This window comes from Ostrinia furnacalis, unplaced genomic scaffold, assembly GCF_004193835.3.
Source record: "Ostrinia furnacalis isolate ACB-3 unplaced genomic scaffold, ASM419383v2 OfSCF0780, whole genome shotgun sequence".
Taxonomy (NCBI): Eukaryota; Metazoa; Arthropoda; class Insecta; order Lepidoptera; family Crambidae; genus Ostrinia; species Ostrinia furnacalis.
The window spans coordinates 735,392-763,090 of record NW_021131019.1 but is presented as its reverse complement, the minus strand read 5'-3'; the positions used below and the strand labels follow the sequence as shown (position 1 = coordinate 763,090).

Here is a 27,699-nt window from a genome sequence, read left to right as displayed (position 1 = left end):
TTAGCTGACTACATACACTTACAGCGGTGCTGAAATGCCTTGTCACCCTTTTTGATTGCTATTGCTTTAAATTTTTAAATTGTATTTCTTCACATTTAACCAAAAAAATAAACATAAATAATACCAAATTACTAAACATTCTGTAAATTTAGCTTTAAATAGATTTCTGATAAAACAATAAGCTTCCTAAATTACTTTATTGAAATACCTACTAGGTACATCTTAAACTTCATGCTTGCAAGCTTGTCTTATCTACATACTATGCTAGTTACTCGATTAATTGACTTTTCTAATACATATTTCTATTGAGCATGTGTGCCTTACGTAAAATGAATGTGTTTTGCCACGGGTTTACAATTCTATGGTATTATCGTTAGGCGTTACCTAGTTTACAGAACTATGACGCACTACTACCTATATCGCTTCTAATCGATAAGGAATAGCATAAAACCAACATGTTTCTGTTTTTATCACGGTTTTTAGATCGTCACCTGTCATTCCTGGATTTAAGTCCGCCGCTGACACTGGCACGTTTAACGTAGTATACCTAGAATATTACATCTGACATGATAAAGCTATCTTCTATCTGCAATATTGGCGTGGTCGGTGCGCCGTCGTATTTCATAAAAGTCCCATATCGCAGGGGAAAGCTGGTAGATATGATAAGGATACAATTTTATTGATAAGGCGATGAGGCATCGATCAGTCGATAGATCGCTTGCAGTCCATCTGCGGCCTGGCGAGTTGCGCCTGATATCGTGCGGAAGGTGACCATCGGACTTTTTGTCGCCTGGGATTTATCATTAAATTGTTTGGTTGTTATAAGTGGGTGGTTGTGTGGTTTTGGAGTGTGGTTCAAGTGTATGATGAGAATGATGGGCGAAGGCGAGATGGGCTACGGGGACTACTACGGCTACGACAACGGCTGGGCCGCGCCCGCGGAGTACGACCCGGGCTACCAGATCCGCCAGCAGCAGATGGAGGAGGACTACAGATACAACTCCTATGCGTAAGTCAGGCTGAGCGACTCTACATTCTAATAAATACGACCATAGCTCCCTAGGGACACTTTAACGTGAAGTTTGTTGGTGTTATTTATAATAATGTCTGCTTAAGGGGATTTACTGAAAATAGGATACAATGGACAGCCATCCTGATCAGGCCATACATTTTTGGTCTAAAGAAACATTTAGGGTGATCGCTATAGTAATTAGCCAATACATAGTATTGGCCAACTTGCCTAAAATGAAAAGAAACAAGCCTAATGGAAGTTATTAAGAGAGGAAAAGAGACAAATATTTTTTCTGAGCAATACGCAGTCCAATGTAGTAAATATTTTTGTCTCTTACTTATTAACAATCCAATATGCCAATAACTATGTATAGGCTAATTACTTTAGCATCACCCTACTTATAACAGCTACATAAGATGCCACAGAGTTTAGCTTGTAAAAATTTACGTTAATATTTAAAAATTTTAACTCACATCACAGGCAGTAACAGGAAAGTTCGTTCTAGGTAACGAAAATTAATGTCACTGTAAAGTTGAGAACAAAGTAACATTATTGTAGGTTCTTACTAGGGTTGAACGTATTTAACAACTAACAAATATTAATACCTATGTAACAGTTGAAGAAATGTACCTAAGTAAAAAGTTTAGTGCTTTGCATAGTCTGTAGCCTTTAAACTTGCCTGAATTTTCATAATGAGAAGAAGTGCAACCCTTTGTCTTTTGACGAAGGTTTTATTTGACGTCCCTTCCAGACTAGAGTGCATTGCAGGGTGGCACGCGACCCGCCTACATCGTAAATGGCTATTTCTCATCGCCACGGTTCTCATCGTCACCTTCGTGGCGAATTTTATTTCTAACTTATTTCAACTTTTTGTAAACAAACATTGTAGCGCTTGATGTGAAGATTGTATTCTCAGTAAATCAGTCAAATAGTGAGTCTCGTTTGGAAGCTTTAACGTTTTGAATTTTTTGATGCCACGAAAGTGATTCTGTACTTCACAGCAATATTTTTTTCAAACTTTACTACTGTAAATGACTCTTAAGTGTTTATAAAACATATATTTTGTCTTATTTTCATAGATAAATAGCAATAACATAATATAAATAGCTACATAATAGTACNCACCAGCTTCTGCACTACTTCTTGCACTTACATCTCACCATTTCCAGGCAAGCCTCGGCAGCTACGGGCAAACCGGTCCATGTAGGCTCCCCATCTTGCTATCGGCTCTGGTCCACCCCAACCAGTCGGGTAAAGGGAAGACTGAGTCGGTTGCTTGTAACTAATCCTATACGCGAACCCCTTGGATTGATCTAATAAGTAAGTGGATAGATAGAAAAGAGGACCAAAATCCCAACAGAACAGCCTAATCTGGTTTACTGACAGCTCAAAGATGCAGTAGCGGCGTAGGGGGGGGGGGGCGCCCCGGGTGCCAAGTATCAGAGGGTGACACATGTCGCACAGATTAGTACTCACTGGCGCATCTGCATAGCAAGTCTGCGGTCTATGTCATTGTCTTTCAATCTTGGAATCGGTAGGTAACCCCAAAATCGTGGGGGTTACCAGGGGGTGCCTTAGGACTTACGCCGCCACTGCAAAGATGGCAACGGGAACGGGCGTCTACTGTAAACACTTCGGAATAGTGAACGCTTAAGGAGGTTTGCTACAGTGTTTCAAGCAGAATTCTACGCTATAATTATTATGTGTGCACTAAAGAACAGGGGTGTAAAAAACGCAATATTTTCATCCTGATCCACAGCACTCAAACAAAAATCCATCGCCTCAGTGAAGGTTGAGTCTAGAATTATTCTAGATGCAATCTTAAAGATGAACGAACTCGGAAGGCATAAAAGTGTCCCTGATGTGGGATACCAGGACATACACGGATCAAATGCAATGGGAGAGCCGACAGTCTAGCGAAACTAGGGTCAGAGGCGATACCTATTGGGTCAGAACTGATACTTACCTTTATCTAACGGCTTAACTCATGGCCAAAATAATAAGTGAATCTGTATTCTTATGAGAAATAAAGTGTCTTTAACCATAATATGGCCATATCCAAGAAGCACAGTGCTGAATGGGAAAGCTCCAATGATATAAGATAAGCCTCTCCAAATCATCCCTAAAGGGAAACACAGGGTCATGGAGAAAACTCATTAAGCGGAAATAAAAGGTACCTAAGCCCAAGCAATTACTGGTACGCAGACTGGGCATTATAGAACGAACCACATGTCCCACAAAATGGGCCTAACTACAGAAGACAGCTCTCGAGCATGTGGAATACATGTGGGGTCCATGAATCAATACTGTAAGGATGGGTCTGCTTGGGTCAGCATATCCAGCATCAGAAGACTTAGAAGGCTTTCACTCAGACGCTTAATTCACTTAATGGATAGGATTTTTTTGGATGATAGGGAATAAAAAAATGGAACATAAAGATCCTAATGGGTCGTTGTGGACTACGCTTAGACCTAACTTAGCTTAGCTTAGGCCCTACATAAGATAACCCAGACAGCAGCAGCAGCTTTGTATCAGCCTTGGCTACTGGCAGTATATCAAGGGATTCGCGTATAGGATCAGGTGCAAGTAGGGTTGCCAGGCGTCCGGCTTTTTAGGGTCTTGTCCGGCCTGTCCGGCTTTTGTTAGGCTTTTTATTTGGTTACCGCGCCAGGCGAAAGTCGAGCTACAAAATCATAATGAAGTGCACGCATCAGGATGTTGGTTAGCAACCGATGATGATAGTACTCACTCATGAGCTGACATTGACATTAATTGCACCCCCCCCCCCCCGGTCACATGTCCGGCTTTTAGGGTAAAATGAAACACAAAGTCCGGCTTTTGTGATTTCAACCCTAGGTGCAAGCAACCGACTCGAGTCTTCCCTTTACCCGACTGGTTGGGTTGGAGGTGGACCAGNGAGAAGTACCCAAATGCGACTTGGCTGGCTAAATTCAACTAGCAATAAGTGCACTGACAGAAATTGCCTAAGAGCCGGTGATACAATTTTATGTAAAACATTTATTTCACTAGTGACTTCGTTAATACACACACATTCACTCATCTAGTCGTAAATGAGTGAAATTATCGCGAATATGGATTTGAATGTGACTCTTCGAAAGGACTTTCGAAGGAAACAATAAAGCAAACTAATAAACACCTAGGCTAATTTACTAAATAGAGATGAAATAAGGACATTAACCAATACAGCAAAATACCACGAGGTTCTAGGTAGGTCCTTAAGAAATTAGTGTAATCGTTTTGATTTCTGTTAGGTAAGTACATAGATAACTGTTACTACTAATTTTCCAAGCCTAGCCAAACCAAGTGCCACTATCATGTCGATGATTCATATAGGATTCGTTTTATTGATTGATAGAGCTATAGTGACGCACATTTCTGCAGTGCCCTAACATAGTTTGCTGTAGTATTTGCAAGTGTAGGTAGGTAAGTAAAGTAGGTAGTAAGAGTCGTTCGCGTTGAAATGGTTTAAACAGACTGGCAGTGCGGTGGAGTTGCGTGTTCCACACTTATAGCCCGTCGCGGCGGATCACTGAGTACCATCGAGCTCGTAATCCACCAGCTGCTCGCTCTCCCATGCCTTCGTGAAACCCTTAATTGGTTTGGAAACCCTCTTCGCAAGCTAGCGTGCTTCCGCCCATTTAGACTCAATGCGCCTAACCAGATTGCTATAACAAAATATTCGTGAAAACCCATTGACTTGGCCTCTTTCCGTTGAAGTTAGGAAAAAGAAGCCCGCAATAAATTCAGGTTAGCAACTCTGGTGCTGACGGACGTGTGTGCGTTGTTCATTTGTTTTGTTTTCCTATCTAATCTAGGTCACGAATACGGTGTGTGGGATCATGATTTATGTCGTCCGTGACAGGCTCTTTAACCTTGAACTCAGGGTTCCTGATTCTAGGTCGTTCTTTGTTACAGGTAGGTGGATAAAGTTTTTCAGCTATTTGCTGACGGTATGTACTCGCTGCGAGAAGTAATTGCCGTTTGGTCATAGGGTAGTTTTTTCTCGCGGTTGGTGGTGCTTGGTACGGGTGGCGCGGGTTCCTCAGTATAATATTCTACTTTTACACAAATTACATTCCTATCGTGCTTGCTATCAGAGCCCATTATTTTATCATTAACCATCGCAAATACGAACGATCGTCTTTTCGAATAAAGCGCCTAATGATAGGCTATTTCAACAAACCGAGGTTTTATGCAAACATTGTATTTGATTGAACCTAACATGACAAAGCTACTAGTTATTTAAGCTAAATCAGATTTTGAAATTATTTGTGACTAACAGAATTGTTTTGAGGATTTTTTGTGAAAAAGCCTAGCTGGGACGGGTTTTAAGAAAGCTTGCAACTTGCATTTCAGTTTTATGGTAGCTATAGCTAGTTTTAACAAAAATTAAATGTAAAGGTAGAGTTCAAGAAATCCCGTAAGTTTAGTTAAGTAAGAGAAGCTTAAATAGTTAAATGTAAAATAACAATAATTCATTAAGCGCTCCCTCGCACTGACCACCAGGGCGGAACATCTGGTGCGGTAATGAATGCCCAATACACTACAATAGCGCAGGTGTTGTGGATTGGATGAGCATTATGCCAATTACCCTTATGGTTAACTTTTTGGGGTTAAGATTTTTTACTTGCTTTTTTGATTAAGTATTAAGTGATTAATAAAAAAGAATGCAATGTAGAGTCACTCATTAATATTGAAATATGATTTGTGAATGGGCTTTCAATTGGCGTATACTCAAAATGTAGTATACTCTTTATTCTGCACCACGCAAAACTGCAAATAAAAGAAATTACAAAATTAAAACAGCGCAAATTAGGAAGTCTTATCGCTAGGAAGCGGTCTCTATCAGACAACCCAGCGGGAGGAGGAGTTCTTTGTTAGTTGTCGTTCAATTTTAAAAGAATATTTAATAATTAAGTTAAATAACCAGTTTCAGAGTAACATAGGTAATACAAGATTTTAAACTTTCGCGTTACATTTCAACTAAAATAGAGAAACACATTTTGATATGAGTGACGTTTGAGATGTCGCGTTGAGAACTCGAGACCCATGTTTCTCTATTATAACATAGGTGATGTCACTCAATTAGTATTATTTATGATGCAGCTCGCTCACTCCGTGGGAGGCAGAGGTTGCGCCCTGCGCCCAGTGACCCGTGTAAAGAGGGCGATCGCACCTGCCCGCCGCCCCTCACAAATCTGGCCCTCGCAGCTTACCTCACAGTAAAAACGACGCGGTCAGATAAAAAGCTACCTAACTTGAAAGGTTTTGGGGAAGGGAATTATCTGTGAAACTGAAAAAAAAAGAGAGTATTTTTAGAAAAATTGTCTTAGATACCTTAGAATTTTTAAACATAACAATCGAAAAATTTAATAAACTTTGTTCAAGTACGTCGTTAAATGGTTGTACCCTTTTTCCTACTAAGGTGTTTTTCTTAGAAGCTAAAGACTCGCCACTACTGTTTCCAAGCCATAATAATACTCTATAGTTACAAATCTATTATACTTTGTTACAATCCTTGATTTCGGTATACATTGTTGATCGACAAAACTGATTACAGTCGATAAACTTTCCATTTGATATGAATTGTCGTTAATCTTATACCTCTACATAATTTGACGTGCAAATGCATACTTTCTTAAGTGCAGCAAAATCGTCAGATTATTTTTGAACTTGCAACAATATAGCGTGTTATTTTTTTTAGCTTATCGTACTATTTGATATAATTAAAATGTAAACTAATAGCTATCTATATTCATGTTTGATCCTTCGCGTATACTGCCCCTAATGCGATGAGCAGGCAGCGATTGTTGCGATGGATATTTTAAAAACTCATTCTCAATAAGTCAATTAAACATTTCGTGCACGCCACTTAGGGGATGGTTCCCGATATAAATAATTGCCCATTGTTATTGTTGCTTTTGTATGGAAATTGTGCATGTGAATCGATTTGCTTGTACATCAGCTGTTGGTTATGAATCAGGTAGTGAAGTTGGCTCTCTTTACTGATGTTACGATGTTATTTTCGTAATATTGTACCAAAATATTACATCTATAACGAACTTTATTACTACCCAGTCAAGTATGACTCGCACTGTGAAAAAGCTACAGATCTCATGTAGAGCCAATCTTCTAAGTCTCCACACCATAACTCACCTCAGTCAGAATTTATTTACTAACTAAACTGTTTTGTTTACTAACTAACGTAGCTAAATGACACTGTATGCTTTAATTAATGTAGAGGTTATACCTCTGTAGCTTTTTGTTTTATTTTGTGCGACCATAACTTTTTATGTCGACAATAAATAACATAATTTATGTTCGGGATTAATTATAGTCACATAAGTAAGTACCGTTTTGTGTACCTACTTGTAAGATTTTAGTAAATTATTTTAAGGTTTAGTAGTAGTTTCGCACGAAATTCGTTCGCAGGAATGTGCAAAACGTCCCCTTTTAATAATTATTTTTTTTAGTAGGCGTTTCGCCCGGATGTATTAAAATCGCGTGCGAATCGACTTCTTTGAGACCTAGTAGTATGAGATTACTAGTTCTCGAAGGAGTCGATTCGCACGCGATTTTAATACTTTTAATACATCCGGGCGAAACGCCTACTAAAAAAATATTATTATTGAAAGGAGACGTTTCGCACATTCGTGCGAAACTACTACTAACCCTAATTTTTCTGTCGAATGCCGAGTGATTCAATACAAAATTTTTTAATATTTAAATATGAAAAATCTTTGTCATCAATATAGTGTAGATAAAGATTTTTGAAGAAAATTGAAATAGTGCCACGTTACTACGCGTAGCTACGAGTAGGTATTTAGGTACTTTAATTAATAACGTTTTATACTTAATTACAGCTACACTGGTATTTTAATAATATAAAAACAGTTCAAAAGGACAGCATGGTTCTGATAAAAATAAAAGACTGCAAAAATACCTTACTGTTATTTTATGAGCTAATCGCTAATCTTCTTCTTTTTGTGAGAGTACCTTTTTGTTCTCGTAATCGCTTGTTGCACACCTGCATGTCTGTCGTAAAACAAACTTCTATTATCCCGCAATGAGCCTGCGAATAAGTTAAAGTGTTTGAATAAGGCACTTTTTGCTGCCAAACTTTAAACAATACAGCAGAAGCTAGGGAAATGCGGCAATTTTTAAATGTAGAGACGGTACTGATGTGACGTGTGCTTTGGTACGAAGAGCTTTTATCTTCATTCATAGGGCTATATTTGATTGAAGTATTCAAGGACTTTACATATTAACCGATACAAATAATATGGTCAGTTAAAAGAACATTGGTAGGGAGGTACTTGGCGTTGGTAGAGTCAATATTTTATTGTAAATCGATGTTTCATTAGTACAATCAGGTGAAGTTTTGGACAGTACAAAAGCACAGTATTTTATGATACTATTTATGTACATGACATACTTACTACGAAAAATACCAAAACAATACAATCGGAACCATCTGCATAATTATAAAAGCTATTCAAATTTTAACAACCAACATCTAAGCAACTTTAAGAGTATTGTACTGTTAATTTTTATGCTGGCTGTTCGATATTGCCAATTGATCACTTTAAGTTGGAACGAGACCCAAAAGTTGAATAAACAATCACAAAAGCACTGAGACAATGCTAGCGCACACGTGCAGCCTTAAGATACGGCCTCTGTACCTGTTCGCAGAACCTCGCTTTTGTCTCTCGACGACAATGTGCTAAGTACTTGCACATGTTGGGCACTAGACGATTTACAAGAAAACCCCAAAAACTGCAAAAAATATTCCCAAGACCCAAGTGAAACAAAAAAAAATATATCGAGTAGGTATTTATACCAAACATTTATCAAATACATCCCTATAGAAAAATAGTCTATTGAAATAACAACAAATATAATTTCAGAAGTACGAATAATCACTCCAACGTTAAGCTAGGGACGACCCATGAAAAAATATTAGAAACGTTCTCAAAACATGAGCTTACACGGTTTTATTAAAAACACTCTAAGTGAAAATCGTTATCCGGGCATTTAGAGCGGCGTCCATAACGAACCGGCTCAACAATGGGCTTAGCGCTCGCTCTCATTACAAAAAGCGACATAACATAACGCGCACCGTCGAAAGCTCCTCTATTCAAAGTGTATACTCCAATTTTTTTGTCGAGAAGGCTTGCGGCGGCCGGGATTGGCCGGCGCGGGTCCCGCCCAGCGCGCGCGCGCCCGCCATTGGCCGGGGTCAGTGGAGCACCCTCGAGGCTAGTCCGGAGCTGAGTAGGCTGTCGAGGCACGAGGGCGGCGCGGGGTGTTCTTCACCCCGAGGGCCACTCGAGGGTCGTTCAGTGTAGACGCGGCGTCGCGAGGCGCAGCACGTGTTACACGGGTGTCGAGTGACTCGTCAAGATTATCCCGAAGGCGAGCTCTCCCGGTCGGGAGATGAAGTGCGAGGAGGGCGAGAGCGCGCGGTCGCCGCCGCCGCTGCTGCCGCCGGCGTCGCTGCTGGCCTGGAGCCCCATCCTGCTGCCGCCGTGGGGCCCGGCCTTCCTGCCGGCGCTCTACCCGGCCGCCTTCCGCTCCGCGTTCCCCGGGTGAGCAAGGACTTGCCGCACACTAAGTGATCATCAGTGAACATTACGTGAAACCTGAAATTAAGCTTGAAGGACTTAAAAGCTCTAGTTAATTGATAGAAAGCTTCAGTTAATCTGAACACTCAAACGATATCCGTTTTAAATTTTAGTATAACAATAGGTGTTACTTTTAATTTCTCAGAACGAAAGCAAAGCGAGAAATGTGATCCAACATACAATGGTAGCAGTTCTGAGTCACGTGTTTATAAACTGGTGGCTCCAATAACACTGCATTTATATTTTGTTGGAAACTCGACTGGAACTTGGTGTTACCTATAGAAAATTAATAGTCACAAGTTTGATCATAATAAATCTAGAGAAGTTAAATAAACTGTACGTGTCTCGCTACAGTTGGGCAAAGGATTTACGATTTTATCCCGAATCGTGACACCTCATGTGACAGTTTTTGCACCTCTTAGAGAGGCATCGTTAATCGTCCTGTTTACAACCTGCTGAGTCCCTTTGAGCGCCGCCTTTCACGGCGTCACGTACGGACTCCGCCGCTTCACGGACAAACGCAACAACTTGACGTATTAATAGACAGCCTCTTTACCATTGATTCTTTACGACGGACTCTTTATATGTGTCACGTACTGTGGAGAGCCTCTTTAGCGCAGCGTCAATTGATGGAATGTCGTTTTCTTTCAATTACATCCATCAGGTGTGCCGGCTGCTTGTTAGATGAATTATTCAATCTTCTACTTGCGTTATAGAAGTTGTAGAGTCTCCGTAGGTTTTATTCTCTTCAATTTAACAAATGTAGGTATGCCAGTATTTTATGTGAAGCTGGAATTGTAGCCTTGTTTAAATCTTTTACAAAATAGTTTATTAGGTTCTTTGTTCATCAATGAGTAAAACGTCTTACTGATTTATGATTAAAGGCTTAGATTAATTCCACTGAAATCTAAGTTTTGCTTTTTATCTGTAGTGGGTATTTAATTATGTGTTTATCATGTAATGGTTTACCTACTTGAGAATAAAATGAATTAGGCTTATTTCATTTCAGTTCGTAAAAACGGGTTAGTTCCAGAATAAGTGGAGCCATGTTATCATAACACTCTTACTAAACAATGATATTAAACTCCCACTAAGTAGACGGGTCGTATTATCGACGTGTGTTTACAAAACACCACTTGAAATCGAACGCGGCTGCCACTTGAATTTGATGCTGCTTCTGCAAGCAAGGAAAAGATACGAATGCAATGCGGCTGATGATTTAGGTTGAAATAGGTATCATCAATCAAGCAATAAATACCAACCACATTTATATTTCAAAGCAAATAACTTAGGTAATTAAGTTTTTTTTCCAATGAAAAATCAAACGAGTTTATAGAGCTTGTTAATAATAACATGCATCACATTATACGTACCTACTCGTATTTCAAAGCAAATACCAAATAAAACTTTTTTCCTGAAGAGCTATCAAATTAATTAATTAGCTTGTCAATAGGACTGATTTATTTTTATTTTTTGTTTGAAATAAGGAATTATTTATAACAATGGGACATCACGCAAAACGAAATTGATTAAAATACATAACGTAGCACAAGAAAACACGTAGAAAAACAGAAGCGACTGAAAACATGTATTACATACTTACTTACGGTATATTTCATGGTAAAGGTTGTTCTTGATACTCTTAGAACTGATAGAGAACAACAAATTATAAGGTCAAGTCTTATACTAAAACATACGGTATACGTTTTTAAATTTTTCCATTACTAACGATTACTTTCTTTACAGTTTGCTGGACAGCATGAAGATGCCCGGCCAGCGGCCTGGGTTCCAGATCTCGGACATCCTCGGCCTGAACGAGGGCAAGGGGCTGGAGGCGCCCACGCAGCCACTTAGCTCGCTGGAGCTGCCGCCCTACCCGCCCGCCCAACACTACCCCCACGACCTCTTGAGGCACCACCAGCCTTGGTTGACGTTAGACCACCACGAGGGAAATGGTAAATATTCTTATCAGTAACATTGGCCATTTTCTAGGTAGCTTGATCATCAGGCAGCTTTCGTTAATGATCAAAGTATTCAGCGTCTTTATCTTCAATTTTTAATACTAGCTTTAAATATAAGATCCATGATGAATAGGTACACCAACATTATTCTTAGCCTGACTCGTTGTACATTAGTACTCATCCTTCCTCATAAAATATAGTGATCTCCAGCTATTATCACCGTGTTTTTTGACCACTCTTTCAGTCATCTTGCTTGCTATAATGCATTTCTTAAAATGCGAATTCCACTGCAGCACTCATTGACCCAAACGCAAATAAAGACTACCGTAATAATATGTCATCTAAAACAAGTTATTTAGAGTCTATCATCAAAGTCAAAGTCAAAAGTCAAAGTCAAAGTATACGTTAGCAAACCACTCTACCTGATTTGAGCATCAGCTCTGTGATGAGTACTTTGAGAGACTCTTTACAATATTATGGAAATATAAGATTAAATTAATTACGAAAACATTAATAAGACACAGTAAATGTTTTTTTTTAGAAAGTATGGTATTTATAATATTTTACATTCGTTTAATCATGTTTAAAAGGCATCGAAGACGCAAGAACTATAACGGAATTCGATTAAACTGTATTAACATAACAGCTTTTATATTACCCGTATGTTACAATAACATATCTAAAGGTGAACGAAGTCCCGGCAAGATAGTAGTATCATCATCATCAAAACGTTATCAGCGACTGGTATCAAGTTTACCCAACTACATATACACAAACTGTGTTTTATGCCAAAAATGTTTTTATCTTGATATGCGATAGATAAAATTGACATTTGGATTATAAGCCGCAGTGTTTAAATCTAAAAATTGTTGACAATCACCTAGTTAAGATATATTATGTCCTTTGTGTCTCTGATGTTACCGACAAATAATTTTTATATAAGCTTTTGTCAGATAAGCAACTTATATGTCGAACTTCCTGTAAATTATTGTTTCATCACAGGCATGATAATCGTTAAATTAGGTTTATGTGCCTACCTACCATATTTTACGAGTATATTAAAACAAAACCACAAAAAGACATGATACTGCATAGTATCTCGCTAATTGATAATTAAAAGAATAGGTATTCTATTCTAATTTTAATTACTTATCGAAAATTTGTATCATTACCGCGGATCAACAAGAATTAGTTCTGATTTACAACAAAGTTATTATTGTTAATCTTTGATTAGTCGATTATACTTGTCATTGTACTTATCGGCATCGACGCGCAAAGTGCGCGTTGTCAAATTATCGTGCTAAAGTGCGTTGACCCACTCGAAATAATAGTCGTTTGGTAGTAGCTTTGGAGAGGCAGAGATTAATTTTTGAAATGCTCCTCCAGTTGAGTGTTCCGCCGCTAATCTGGTTGTTGTCATTAATTATTTTTATCGCTTATCTCTAACAGTTTCGGCACTCATTGTACTTTCGATTGCTGTTCGCTTTTGTCTCGTGATGATCAATCTGGCCGATTCTGACCACGCTAACACGGACTTATTTTGATATTTGATTGTTTTATGTAAGCTTGAGTGAGATACATCGTTGGTTTTACGTGGAATACTCTTTTAACGATAACACTCTTAAATCTTTCAAGAGTATTGGACATGGACTTTAAAGATTTTTTCAAGTAGCATTCATGTTTATACTTGCTAGGAGTTAGCTCAAGTTTCAGAGCAGCGCACTGCATCATTTGTATGAGTATTTTAGTGACAAATTCGCCATCTTTTCTCTTTAAAGACCGGTTAGGCTAATTTATATAGACGAATGTTCCCCACGGCACGTTCAGTCGTTCACGCCCCGTGTAATGGGGGCGCGACTAGTCGCAGGGGCGCGAATGTCGCCAATAAATGACACTGACAGGCAGCTGCAGATCAATTACATTGTTTGCGGCTGTTAGGGATGCTATTCGTTCTTTATTCAGCCATATTATGGCTAGACATTGTTCACGTATCATTGCGAGATGGATGCGGATAGTTAGGTCGTTATAATAATTGAATCGGTTATGGAAGTCGTGCGGTTAATTTGGTGGGGTCGATTTGGAGATACGTAGAGCTTAGACCATTTCGTAGTCACTACTTGGCAAATTACAACGTTTTCAGCTAAAGTGAATGTTACGAAATTGTAGTAATAGTTGAGGAGATACTTACCAATGCAATGTAGAGTTTTTACTGCAAATGTGTATTAACAGTAAATTAAATAATTAAAAGTAAATAAAATTGTCCGCTTTCTCTACAGTCTTACTTCGGATCAAGTTTTAATTCGATGTCGTTTAACCGTTCTATCAGAGATAAACCCGTTACGTGAGACGGACTGTTATTAAGTTTCCTGGATGCGCTTATTGAGGTAAGCAGGACCGCGCGAACAATAGCGCCAGCTGCGGGCGGAGGGGGCGCCACGCCCAGCCGCCCGCCCAGCGCGAGAAGGGGCGCCAAACAATACCAACCATATTTGCAGATTTTTTTTTCACGTCCCATTATTTATCCGCTGGATGAGAACACTAGTTGCAGTTAAATAGAGCTCACCCCTACAGATTAAGTGGAGATTTAGATGCGAGTGTTTAGTGTAGCATTTTGTTTAGCGGTTTTAATGCTACTTGTTTTTATTACGCTGTTGAATGAAATGTTTCTCACACTCCAATGATTATATTATTATTCCGTGTGAATGGTATTAATAATAATTTATTTTTAAAATGGTTTTTGTTTGTCGTAGGTATTATCGGACAGCAAGCGAGTCCTGACAGTACATCTAGAGCATCCGAGCTGTCGTACATCGGCGCCTCGGCCGCCTCGCCCAACGTCACCGACCCTCGCGTCGACCACGACCACGACCACGACAACGACCACGATATCGACCACGACGACGACACTGAACTTGACCAGCCACCGAACAACAACTCTGACCCGAACATGGCTCACAAGAAACGCAAACGACGTGTTCTTTTCTCAAAAGCGCAGACCTACGAATTAGAGAGACGATTCCGGCAGCAGAGGTACCTCTCGGCTCCCGAGCGGGAACACCTGGCAAGCCTAATACGCCTCACGCCCACTCAGGTCAAGATATGGTTCCAGAACCACAGATACAAGACGAAGCGGGCGGTGCAGGAGAAAGGGGCTCATGATATGAACGTCGGAGGGTTGAATTCGCCGCGCCGCGTGGCCGTGCCCGTGCTGGTGAAAGACGGGCGGCCGTGCCTGGGCAAGCCCGACGGCCTGCCGCCGCTGGGCATGTCGCTGCCGCCCTACCAGCCCATGCACCACCAGCCGCCGGTGGCGGGCCACGCGTCGCAGCCCAGCGGCTGTTGGTGGTGATCACGCGCGCGTCACCGCTCGACCCAGTGTTTTGCTAGTCCAATGACGCGATATGTCCGCAAATATCAGCGAAGCCACATCTGATTATCGTTTGACACCGGTTATCGTCGGCGATGTTTGTGAAGATACCGCGCCATACGTTTTCGGAAAAATTCCGTAATGAGATTTAAGTTTAAAATTGTTACCTGTGTAGTATTGATTGGTTCAAAAGTAACTCGAATACTAAAGTATGGTCAGTGTCGACAAGCGGCACTTTATTTAAAATTTAAAGGTATCTGGAGTTCCTAGTTATGTGTATTATATTACCATCTAATTTTAGACGAATAAAATTAACGAATCTATGAGCCAATATGGTTATTTGGAAAGTTTCTAATTAATTAGGCGATAATTATAGTGATTGAGTACATTCCATCGTAATAATGGACGTTGTATATTTATGTAAAAAGCTTTTGAGGTGGTTAGTTACTTGAATATTATTATGAGAAATGACCAGATTTTATCAAAATGCAATATTTAGCGTTAAGGTGCAGTATTATCATAGTCGAATAAATATGCTTAGTGGATAGTTATTTATGTATATTCCAGATAACAAAGTTTTATATTATATGGGCCGAGATATGAGTAGAGTTATTGGTGTATATTCTGTACATAAGGGTTTGTGAGTTATCAAGCTGGACTTGCAGCGCGCGACCTGGTTCACGTCATCGTGCCCATGTATCACACAGTATTTTCTAGCATTCCAAATACTATTTTCACACATCGTACTCTACAGAAAACCGTAAATAAGATTGTAAAAACGTGTTACATATAAATTATTATGAGAATATTAAATTGATTGAATGTATCTTGTTGTTTCATTATTTATGCTATAGTAAAGGTGATAAAATATCAACTCCATGTTCATACTCGTATTTAAATTTTATTATAATTTGGGTTAAGTCAGTTTCCATCTTCAGTTATTATAACCTTAACATAAAATACATTTACTGTTTACACAATTTCAATAAACACAAAATAAAAGAGGAAAATCATGTTATGTTGCTGGAAGTCCTACCAAGTGAGACAGACATTGGCAATTTAATAATACTACTGGTATATAATAAAATTAAAATTGAATATAGAGTAGGTACACTAGTATTTAAAAAGTACATAGTTTGTTATGTTGTCAAGGTTAATTTAAAACCTCATATTTTCTTTTTATATTGGGATAATGCAAATTTCTTGCGCTACAGCGTCCATTTCCTTTGGAACATAAAAAATATGATCGTGCTTTCTTCGGAGTTTCCGGGATAAAATGTAGCTATGTCTTTGGAAAGGGTGGGTAGGGTAGACTAAACATACACGTAAGAATTTTATTTTAACTAGGACTGCTTTCATTTTTTCCTTTTAAAGAATAATAGATAGGTACATTTTCTGTGATAAATAAGTAGTTACAGAAACATAAAATAACTTTTCATGAGAGTTTTTCATTCAAGTGTGATTTTCCAAGTGACTAAGTAGAGTGCATGTGCGTGCGTGCAGCATCAAAGTCTTGGACTCGAAATTTTATGAAATGACTAGAGAGAATAGAGTTGCAATAATACGCTTGAATTTTTTTTATTATACCTAGTTACATTGGTGCATTTTGTTATCGGGGCTAATCTGTGTAAGTAGATACTTATTTCTTTTTAGGAATATAAGGTACCTACTTGAGTTTTAATAAAGTTTGGAGTATTGTACTATATCGAAATTAGATTCATTTTCAAGTTTAAATTTTAAGGGTCTTGATCTTAGTTGAATGCCATCATTACTTACACCAATCTATGACGGGCGATGAATCGAGTTTTGAATGTTTTTTGTAGTTTAGACCTCACTTTCTTCTTTTTAACGATTGGGTACCTACTCACAGGCTCAGTTCTGCAGTAGTTGACAACAGGTTAGATCGGTCAATCCTCGCCGATCATTGTTTGCGTTGTGTGTTTGCGCCGCAGTATCTAATCGCGCGATACTGCGACCTGATTACTGAAATACCGCAGTCTCCTCACCTGTTCTATTTGTTGCGTTGCTACGTGTCGGATGGTGATGGATAACAGATTACTCGTTACTGAGATTTCTAAATAAATTGATTATGAAATATTAGTTTAGGACCAAACAACTCCTAAGCACATTACATACAAAGTATAAACTTATGATTTAGAAGACTGTGCTCAATAAATACAAGCACATGCTGTATTTGAATAGCCCATTGCAAAAACATTTCAGCTGATTGATTATATTATAAAATAACTGAAGATAAAATAATACCTTAATGACTTAATGTTATTTTTGATCTTCATGAGAAATGTAGGCATCAAAATAAAATAAAATTAGAGAAATATATTAATTTTGTATTAAAGGGAGAGGCTAAACTGTATAGTTAACTAAATACAAAACTAAATGTAATGTATGCTTTCTAAACATAGAGGTATGAAGAGAGCGGCAACTATCAGAGGCGTGCGGTACCTACATAAAGACAATCAGTTCTTACCTTGCAGTGTTTTATTGCTTTTAGCCAGTCGAAATTATATTTCGCTGCAAAAAACACCTTCTACAACAACAAAGATGATGTGTTTACTAAGATGTTTACTTTTTCCGAAAGTAACGCCCGCCGCGACTTGTGTGCTTTGTATTTGTGTTAATTTAAACCATTCCACAATTAAACCTGGTAAGGTATTGCAAAAACCAGCGTCTAAGTGCCAAAGGTATGTGTCAGCCCACAAAGGATGACAGGAGAACGCCACACTACTGGAAACGCGACAAAGAGTAGCGCTCGCTAAACAAACAGCGTCACTCCAACAAAAGTCCCTTCGGCGACTCAATGGCGTACAAACTGTGAATTATTTCGATCAAACGCCTTCAATTGTCGACGCTAAGCCGATTAGCAACAACAAATACAGCCTCCACACGTGGGACAGTTTGTTGTTAAGTTCCACATATTGTGCCAGGTAATTACTATTGGAAGCATTCTGTGATTTGGGTGGAGAGTGTGTTGGGTAAACAGCTCTACAATTTTGTATCAACAGCCACTTAGGAAGCTAAGAAGGTAGGTACTACTTTTTATATGTACATATTTGAAAATATTTCTGTCTTTTATACTCATTTATAAAAATTTTTTTGAGTTTCTTGATGAATAATTAGCTCTGCATACTTACTGAACAATCTACTGTTTTCTAGTTAACTATTTATTGAAAAATATAGGCTGAAAACAAACAAATTTAATTAAATACCTAGCAGTAGTTAGCAGAATACTTTTAGATCTCGGTGTTTTTTAGTAATTTTCCCATGAAAAATAAAAGCGCTTTTGAATTTGCTACGAGAAATGCTACGACAACTCGTAGCATTAATAACAATAGCAATGAGCCTTTATGGAAAAACAACTTTCTCGTTTTGGAATTTGGAAGTCCTAGATAAGATTTCCAGTTGGGACACACAAATGGAAAACCATGCAAAATTGTGCTTGGTTGGAGTGCAAGATTGAATTATCGTGAAAAACGCTTATGAATTCTTGCGTTGAAAGGCTTGTGATGTCGTGGATGCCTACGTCGATTCATGAAGCGTGAATCTTCAAACAGTTACTGTTCATCTACAGTTTTCCTTAAACCTACATGAATAACAAAACTTATACTCGTAGGTATCTTTAAAATAGCAGCGTAAAACAACAAATGACTGCGCGTACATTATAACTGCGAGTATTATGTGGGTCTGAATTTTATGACATTTATCCTCGGACCATTACGTTCAAAAACACTTGATGACACTTGTGTTACAATCAGTCAACTTATCTGTTGGTCCTCGGACGATACGGAAGTGCACCGTGGCTCTGATGGTGCACATTATAGCCGCAACTCGCCCACTGAAATATTATCGAAATATCTTGTTCTTTCACAGCACTCCACAAAAATATACCTTGCTGGAAAACAAACAAAGTTCAAAATCTATTCTCTGAGCATACAGGGTTGAGCGGTATGACCGCCGTAATGACTTCGGGGTGTATTGATTTTGTGTGATCCCAGCTGATTTATTTTGAGCGCTGTTGCGTTGGAGTTAAGTTTGGTTATTGGCTGTGTGGAGCCCGGAAGCCGGCGTATGGCGCGCAATATTGTCGATGTAGGCGCAATAAATGTTATGATGGACGAGCGGTCAGTGTGCACTCGGCTCGAAAGCGATAAGAGCGGGTGTTTCGTATGCACTACACCTTAACAGCCCACTTTAATTAGCTTCAATAATATCTACCAGCCATAGCACAACTTTTAAATTGAAACGTTTGATACTTGACCGGTGTTTTTGTATGGAGTTCGACAGACTTTTGACGTTTGTTAAAGTTAAAGTAAGATGGTGCAACTCAGCCTAAATAAGCGATTAGGTAGTAGATACTTACCTTTTAAAAAGGAACATATTATTTTTATGAGTAGCGTACGATAACTTATTAGTTTTATAGTTGGAAATTGTTTTGTACGAAGAAAATTTTCAGTACTTTTATTTTTGATTTTGTTAAGAATGAAAATCAACTTGTCTAATCGGCTGAAGTTTTGAATTATTTAAGAAGATATCCAAATGAATCTACCTTATGAGAGTTATGTAGAGTATAGTGTATTGATGACTAAAGATTACATTGTAGGTAGTAGACGTTTACTCGTGTTGTCAATAAGTTCAGAAAATGCGGTTAAATAAATAAAAACAATTTAATCAAATGATTGTCGGCTGCGTAGCCTAGTTTCATCACATTGCATGTTTTTTTACCGATAACATGGACAGAAGGCAGATTGTGTTCTTAGAAATAAAATGTCTATGTCTGACTTTACGGATTCAAAAAAAAGAAAGATATTGTCTAAGTCAGTGGTTCTTAACCTTTAAGTCATGAGGGACCACTTTACCAAATTTCTGTCTTGTCAGGGACCACCTCATAATCATAATCGGTCAAAAGTAAACCAGTTTGACTGCAAAGTGGTTTTGACTGAGGCGTGCAAGTGCAGTTCGTGGACCACTTGGAATGCCTTCAGGGACCACCAGTGGTCCGCGGACCACCGGTTAAGAACCACTGGTCTAAGTAGTAGTCTAAGACGTAACTACGAGTACGAGTACATTAGAAAATGTAGGTACACTTTTCCCTCTCAAATATTATTCATACGGATGTGAATCAAATCGGAGTGCATCAAATAAATCGCATAACCAAAACAGGAACTCAATGAACATTTATTAAGTTGTCCTCTAATCCAGCCGTCGCTAACTGGCGGGTTAATTGCGACTTAATCCAGTAAGTAAATCAACATCGCGAGCACGCGCCGAGCCGAAGCACATGTTAGCGATCCGACGCACGCGCCGGCCATTTTGCGGTTTACCGTGGGAGTAGGGTGGTTGTGACTGTTAACTATTTTCAATTTCAATTAAATGTATGATTTCTAAATATAGAGGTATGAAGAAAGTGGCAACTGTCAGCGGCGTGCGCTAATCTACTTACCTATAGACAAACATTGCAGTTCCTACCTGCGCGCGGCAGTGTTTTATTGGCAGTAGTACATAAGTCTGTTTTAAGTTACTGTACTTGATAATTTTATACAATACAAAAAATGGAATAATAATACAAAAATTTAAATATTTGAACTTGTAGTTGTGAAAAACATGAATATTCCTGAGGAAAAGCTGAATCTTTGCCTAGGATGAAAATCTCAGCAACATTGTAGCTAATTTTCAGGACCAGTCTTTGGTAATGAATTTTTCACTGACTTTACCAATCAAATCTTTTCAATGTACCTAGGTAAGTACACTACATATGTATACTGAAATAAATAAATAAATAAAGTCATGTAAAGTCAGCCTACCTGGTTACCGTTCGTGGATTCCTGTAAATTTTTGTCATGTCCTTTCTTATCTCTTACAGTTTCTAAATACATTAATATATGGCAGCACTAGCGAAAGGCCTCGCGACCCGCTCGGATTTATCGCCCTTGCTCTAATAAACACGTTGTGTTGTACGTAACGAATATTAATAACTTACTTCCCGCGCCCGATGATATTCATTTTTGTTATTGGCTGTCGTCACGTCGCGGCTTACGTGGATTATGGCCAAGTTGTGGAACTTGCTAATGTTAGTAGATTGTGTGAGAAAATGCTTGGGTATCCCACCCTTTGGTGGTGGAAGGAATTTTAACTAAACCTCTACCACTGCACTCATTGATTGAAATATTTCTATGTATCGTTGTATGATTTGCACGTTAGAAGAAATAGTACTAGTAGGAAGTTTTTACTGATCTGAAAGATTTATTTGGCATCAAATTATGTGTGGTGTTAATTTAGATTCCATGTTTTGCCAAACTTCAGAAGTGTGGCTTAAAGTTTAAGGTCTTTCTTTTAAAAGATTGACAACAATTTATGAGCTATAACAAAATTGTTCCCGAGTGTCACAGCAACAGCCGATTGACCTATTCAAAATGGAAAACATTTCAAACATACCTAATTTGAAAAACGGACACCATGACGTGGACAAAAGCTTTTAGAACTATGAAATAGCTATAATTTAGATTTACTATTCAGGTTTTTCGTGAAAATTTCCTTATTATGAGGTGAGAAAATTCCATCAAAACCAGTGGATGTACCTCCGCTCAGCTCACCCGTGACGGATAGTCCACCAAACACCCAATAAACCGTTTTCGCTGGCATTCCAGTTATTGTATTTGTATCGCGAATCCCATTTTTCACGTGCCAGCGACAACGCACAGACATAAAGGTTTACGACAGGCCGTCATATTTATGGCCGTGGTATTGTGATATATTTTTTGTTGTGCGCATTAGGTTTTATCTGACTTTCCGCTAAATCAAGTAGCTACTGGCCGGTGTCAGGAAATACCCGCATACATCATCGCGGCGGATGCGCGCGTTTGGGGTTACGTCTCGGTGGGGCCGGGGGCCATTTGTCTTATCGATTCCACAAACAAATTGCCAATTTTCTTATTTGACGGGACAATGACATCATTTTATGTCAGTCAGTTTTGTTTTCAGTAAATACTTACCTATGAGAAATCAACCGCACATAAGACTAATTTTTGTTGCAATATCCTAGCACCTGTAATAAGATGGCACAGTCTAATAATAGACACAGGAAAATAGACTCTTAACTTGAGGTGCTGTGTCGTCTGAACTTTGAGAGACAATTAGATGAAAATAAGAGTCAGAAATAAATAAAAACCTAAAAGTACAAATTGTGTGTTAAGTTTTGCTACAATAATACCGAATGCTTTCGCTCTTTATGAATCAGGGCCGAAGTCCAAACTTTGATAAAGTAAATCTTGCGAGACAATACGCATTAGGGATAAGTTAGTAAAACAGTCCTGTCAGACTCCCGCTGGGGCGGCCTGTCCGACCCCAATGATAGAAAGAATCCCCAAGTAAAAGTCCCCACGAAAAAACCTGTATCTGCATTTTCCGTGCATTCATTGTATGGGATACATTTAGACTGTGGCACGGGGGTTTTGCTTCGTTCGATTAAGACGTCTCGCGCCCTTTTTTTTCGTAAAAAAGGGAAAATGAATAGCGTTGAGCGGAAATATTACGGAGTAACGGCATTTCCGCGCAATAAATCGCCCTCCAATCAAAAGGACTCCTCGCCGTGTCCTGTCGTATTTCTTTATTATACTACACTTTATTTTATTGGCCTTTTTATCGTTCGCATTGTTGTTTGTATTTAGTTTAATTGATTTGCTCTTAGCTAGTTTTTTGCTTGACATAAAATATTGCGAAGCTAAAAAGATCTTCTCTTGTTAAAGTAAGTAAGAAGTCATTTCAGTTTCTTTAAACCGTTATAGGTAGTTGTTCATTAATGTAAATTCATTTCATAATGATTGAAGTCTTTACACCATAGTTATAATCTTTACCTATACAATGATTACTCAATACTATCTAATGATTACTCAATAGTTGTATCTTCCTAAATGGTTAATTGAGTAATTAAACATAGGTATTTGACAGTATTTGTGTTACTACTAAGTAGGTACGCTACTACAGAATAGTAGGTATATTCAATTAAAGTAGACTAAACTGAAACTTGATTACTACATGGCTGTATATATCTAAATGAAAAATGGAGTTACTACTCTTAGGTATTCGTAACTACTACGCACATAATAGTAGGTAGAGCTCACTAAAGAGCTGTATCTACTACGTGATATGTATAAATGTATACTGTGATATGTTTACAGAGGTGGGCACAATAGCTGCCTTACCTGCTCGTTATCAGCGAGCGACTAAATCAGAAAATCGATACGCACCGGCTACGTGCGTTTATTACGTTGCCTGTAGGGCTGACGAACTTGTGTACAATAATCAAATTGTTTTTTTATTACACAATTTTATTTTATCTCACTTATAAGGACAAAACGCTGAGATTTTGCATTATCACATGAAAAGGAAATACATTTTCTTTTTATTTCACAAGTATCTACACAGTTGCGGTGCTCTCTACATATTTGTCCACAAATAATACAATTACAATAAATCCAAAGCGAAAATCATAAGAGCAGAAAAATATCATACAAGACATATATTTTATGTGTATAAATGCGTTTTGACTAAACTTTTGGTGGTAGGGCGATCATTAATTTCATTACTACTCAAGCATCATAATAATATCAGATAGTGAACACAATGCTCACAATGTTTGTTATGGAGAAAGAACAGAAAAGTGGTATTTCACATGCCTTGAATTTGATAGTATGTATTATTTTTTTCAGTTTCAGAGTTGGCAGCCCTTACATTGACGACGCTCCGCCCGCCCGTTACAAACTTACCACTCTATTACTAAAACTTTGATAGTTTTCACCATCCTCACTTGGATGTTTATCTTTGTGTTGCAAATTATTAAGAAACTGAGGAACGTGTGCTTTGCACGTGTATTTCAAATTGAAGGCATAAGCGAGGGCAATGTTTTTCGAGTTTTCCTTCCTTTGCTGTCAATATCTGGGCTATTAATGTAATTTATATTAACCACACGTTTCTTTGGTTTGTATAGCTAGTCCCTAACGGAAGAGCAGAATTGAGTCGTCAGTGTTTGACGCATTTCCGGTCGCAGAATAACCCCCCACTGGTTGTTGTGAGAGAGACGTCAAAAGCTGTCGATTCTTCACCAATTAATGAGCCGCAGATTGCTATTTGTCAACAATACTGACCACCTACGATACACCTACATTTTATATTTGACCAGCATGAGGTATTTAGTATAGTAATTTGAACGCACGCGTCGAGACCATTGTGATTAGGTTATCAGCTGCCTGGGGGTTTGAAAGTTAAAGTACGGGTTTATTTCGGTGGTTAATCTCAGCTGCTTCTCATGCTGTGCTAACGTAAGGTAACCTACTTGTATGAAAAGCTTTTGATCGTAAGTGATATCATAGTTGGAGTTATTGTGTAAATGGCAAAAGAGGTAACTTTTAACGGTAAAAAAGTAATAATTTTACTTTTCTTCATGCTTCCAAATCGTGGAGTATCTTTAGATCAGTACATTTAAATTAAAACACTACATTAATGACTAGAAAAATATGACTAACTCGGTAAGGGATGAAATCCTGGGTTGTTTACGTTTTGTTTAGTTAGAATGGTCAATGCAAAGATTTCAGTATTATTTCAGTTTGTGTTTTCAGTAATATCTAATGAAAGTACAAAAAAAAGATAGTCCATAAATACCTATTCATTCATACTTTTTTGCCATGAATTGTACTTATAAAAATCAAACAGAGCTTCATTGCTAACAATGGCGTTAACAGTAAACTGTCAACTTCGCATTCCACTATGTTTAGTCATGATTTCCTAAAACCCGCTGAGTGTTGTATAACAGGGCTTATCTGGAGTCCGTAGCGACCACCGCGGAGGCTGACTCAGCAGCACCTAATGGTCATTCGCTGGTGATTAATTATGGTTATCAAAAGCCGCCCAAGCTGCGGTCTAATGCGCCAATGATGAGAGCTAATTTCTTAGGTGACGGTTAACTTATGACGGCCTGGATAAGAGTCTACAGTCTACACTCCGATTGTTGGGGTATTCAAGCTATGAAGGTTCATTTTGATGAGCGATCTAGTAAGAACTATACTAATTAATTCAATCAAACTTACAAAATCTTAATTCTATCTTATGGTGGATTATTTCAAAGGCAAAACTTTAATTTTGCTGATTTATGCAATGTAATTTTGCCTGAAATAAATGCCAACTATTACTAAATAATTTTATTTACTACTTATTTCCTGCTTGCAGGTTTATGCCTACTGAAATCATAATATAATCAATACTGGTAATAGTTTTATTGGTAGGTGTTACCTATGCTATAGATAAGTATCTATAGTAGAGTGGGTTGACTATTTATTTCATATTATCTTATCTAATTTATAGATTACAGAAAATACATAACAATTCTGAGTACACGCACCTAGTTGCATTCATTATGACAGCTTATTTATTTGAAATCAATTTTATTTAGTACAATAGTTTAAATGGCTACTTTTAATCTGAGAGCCCCATAAATCTCAATAGAAATGTACTCAAACTTGAATTAAACGAGCCGTAGTGTTGTTTAATCCTTTTATTGATTCACGCCACTGTATATTTCACCCAGGCCATTACGGGCCAAGTTGTCCATAAAAGGTGTTTAGAATATCAGTCGGACATTGATCAACGGGTCGGGCCGTGATAGATACAGCGCTGAGGGGAAATTAGATTGCTCCGGGGGGTCCGGCTCCTGACAAAAGCATCCACCGGACTTACAAAAAAGTTTCGCTCCAGTAATTGTTACCGGACAGGACGAAACAAAATTTATATCTCCGATTCAATCTTGCATCGCGGATTATATTTGAGTTTTTTAAACGTTCCAATTCTGTTTTTGCCCATTTTTGTATTTCCAAATTTGTCAATTAACAAAATTACGCTAATCCCTCATCCTTTTTTCTTTGAAATTCGGAAGCCGAAGTGTCTTTTAAGTTTAAGGATGTGTTAATGCTGAAGCAAGTATAATAATTGGTTCCTTTATGCTCCCGGAAAGAGGACCCACGTCAGGTCGCGCCTTTAAAGGGATTTGTGACGCCCGAAATGAGCCGGTCTCATTCGCATTGTAGGATCCATTCTCCAGCCAGACAGTGTGTCGCCCGCCGCGAACAATACCAAATAATAAATATGAACGAACACTGAGCTGAAGCAATCGTTGGAGGTCTCTACGGGAACGGATATCGAGTATGCAAGAACTGCATTGACATAGATGAGTAAACATAAATTGGCTACGTGCACAGATAACTAGAAAGCCTTCACGAGGAGGCGCAAAGACAGAGCAACGATAAGAAATACTGATTATATCTTTATACTGAAGTACTTTACAATACTGAAGATAATAAACAATATTGATAACAGTAAATTAATGTCTATCTATTTGTATTGTTTGATAATATTTATCGCAATTATTGATATTAGATATGTACTTATTGAATTGATTGAAATTCGCTACCTACCTAGAGAATTCGCGGAGTGTGTTTATTCAGCACGATGGAACTGAAGCCCGACAATACAAAATAAGCCGGGAGCTGTTGAATAGAAATTAAATGGCCATATTACATGTTTGGGTACTGCAACAACAATGAAATTATTCTCGTACATAATCTCAAATGACAGTTTATTCGGTTAAATAGACTCTATCGGTGGAAGCCAACATTCGCATTGGGCTATTCTCCGGAGGCGTTCATTCATGCATTTGTTATTCCCGGTAAATCGCGCCGTGGGATTGTGACGTTTGCCGAATCGCTGCATTGGGGTTGTTTTGTGTTTAAATGCAGTTTTATGCAACGGTGTAGAAGCGTAAAATTGATTCGGATACGCGGCATTGAGTAGGCGGAAGGTCTACGTTCCGATGTCTGATTGCTTTCATTCATAAGTTGGTCATTCACGAAATTTTACAACTCGCCGTAGTACGAGCAACGGCCGCGCAGGTAGATCCCCGATTGTGAATAAACCTTCCATTTCTTTTATTGTGCGTTTGAATTGGCTTGACCTTAAGTAGGGTGAATGAATGTTTAAATTAAATAAAATGTTTGATATTTCTTAGAAGCTAAACCATTAAAGTACCAGCCTAATTGGTTATAATATGTAATTAAACTTATCGTACCTAGGTACCTAGGTACCTAGGTACCTACCTACCTACATACCTAATATTTTTCTACAAAACAATAGAAGTGAAACTATCACGATCACGTATCAGTTCTATTTTGATGTAGGTACTAATATCTATTTTAAGCCTTTCAGACTCTACAATTCGAACCCATAGGTAAACTTTGAAATAAATTATGACTCACAAACGTAGCGAGCTCGAGTCTATTTCCAATTTCATTAAAAATGTCCCGTTTGTTGCGGAGATGAGTAATTTCTCAGGCTTACTCTTGTATCAATGGTCGGACACTCCAAAGCGCTTTGAATGGGAACCCATTTACTCCACAAGTGTTTTACAACTGGGCAAAAAAGTTAAGGCAGGCCCATCCGGATGCGAAGGCGGCTAAGGGCAAGTTCCCACGAGTGGACATTGAAGTTATGAAGTCCGTTTGTTTTGCCATTGTCTGCGGTGGACAAAGCGCCACATGGTGTCAATGAGGTAATTACCCACCAGATGTGGACGCCTCCTTGTTTGAACACGTTTATGGCAGTTTGCAATTGTTTGACTTGATAGATGCTGTTTGTAAAAGATTTGGGATTGGGTAG

At 38.4% G+C, this 27,699-nt stretch overlaps 1 protein-coding gene across 2 annotated transcripts; it reads left to right on the top strand.

Annotated features, from left to right (window-relative positions):
- The first annotated feature begins 691 nt into the window (after positions 1–691).
- LOC114350075 (homeobox protein vnd) lies at positions 692–15,811 on the top strand. Of its 2 annotated transcripts, none has more exons than XM_028300723.1 (3): positions 692–1,009; positions 11,404–11,612; positions 14,369–15,811. In XM_028300723.1, exons 1-3 carry the CDS (start codon positions 864–866, stop codon positions 14,965–14,967), a joined length of 954 nt encoding a protein of 317 aa, XP_028156524.1. In that variant the 5' UTR covers positions 692–863; the 3' UTR covers positions 14,968–15,811. The 2 variants fall into 2 exon arrangements, with proteins under 2 accessions (XP_028156524.1, XP_028156523.1); XM_028300722.1 differs by lacking the exon at positions 692–1,009 and adding an exon at positions 9,330–9,621.
- The last annotated feature ends 11,888 nt before the right edge of the window (positions 15,812–27,699 follow it).

What these genes read in the sequence shown, in the direction of transcription:
- LOC114350075 (XM_028300722.1), top strand. Translation starts at nt 9,470, where the DNA reads ATGAAGTGCGAGGAGGGCGAGAGCGCGCGGTCGCCGCCGCCGCTGCTG. An exon ending in TTCCGCTCCGCGTTCCCCGG is followed by an intron (nt 9,622 to 11,403) that starts GTGAGCAAGGAC and finishes CTTTCTTTACAG; the next exon opens with TTTGCTGGACAGCATGAAGA. An exon ending in AGACCACCACGAGGGAAATG is followed by an intron (nt 11,613 to 14,368) that starts GTAAATATTCTT and finishes TGTTTGTCGTAG; the next exon opens with GTATTATCGGACAGCAAGCG.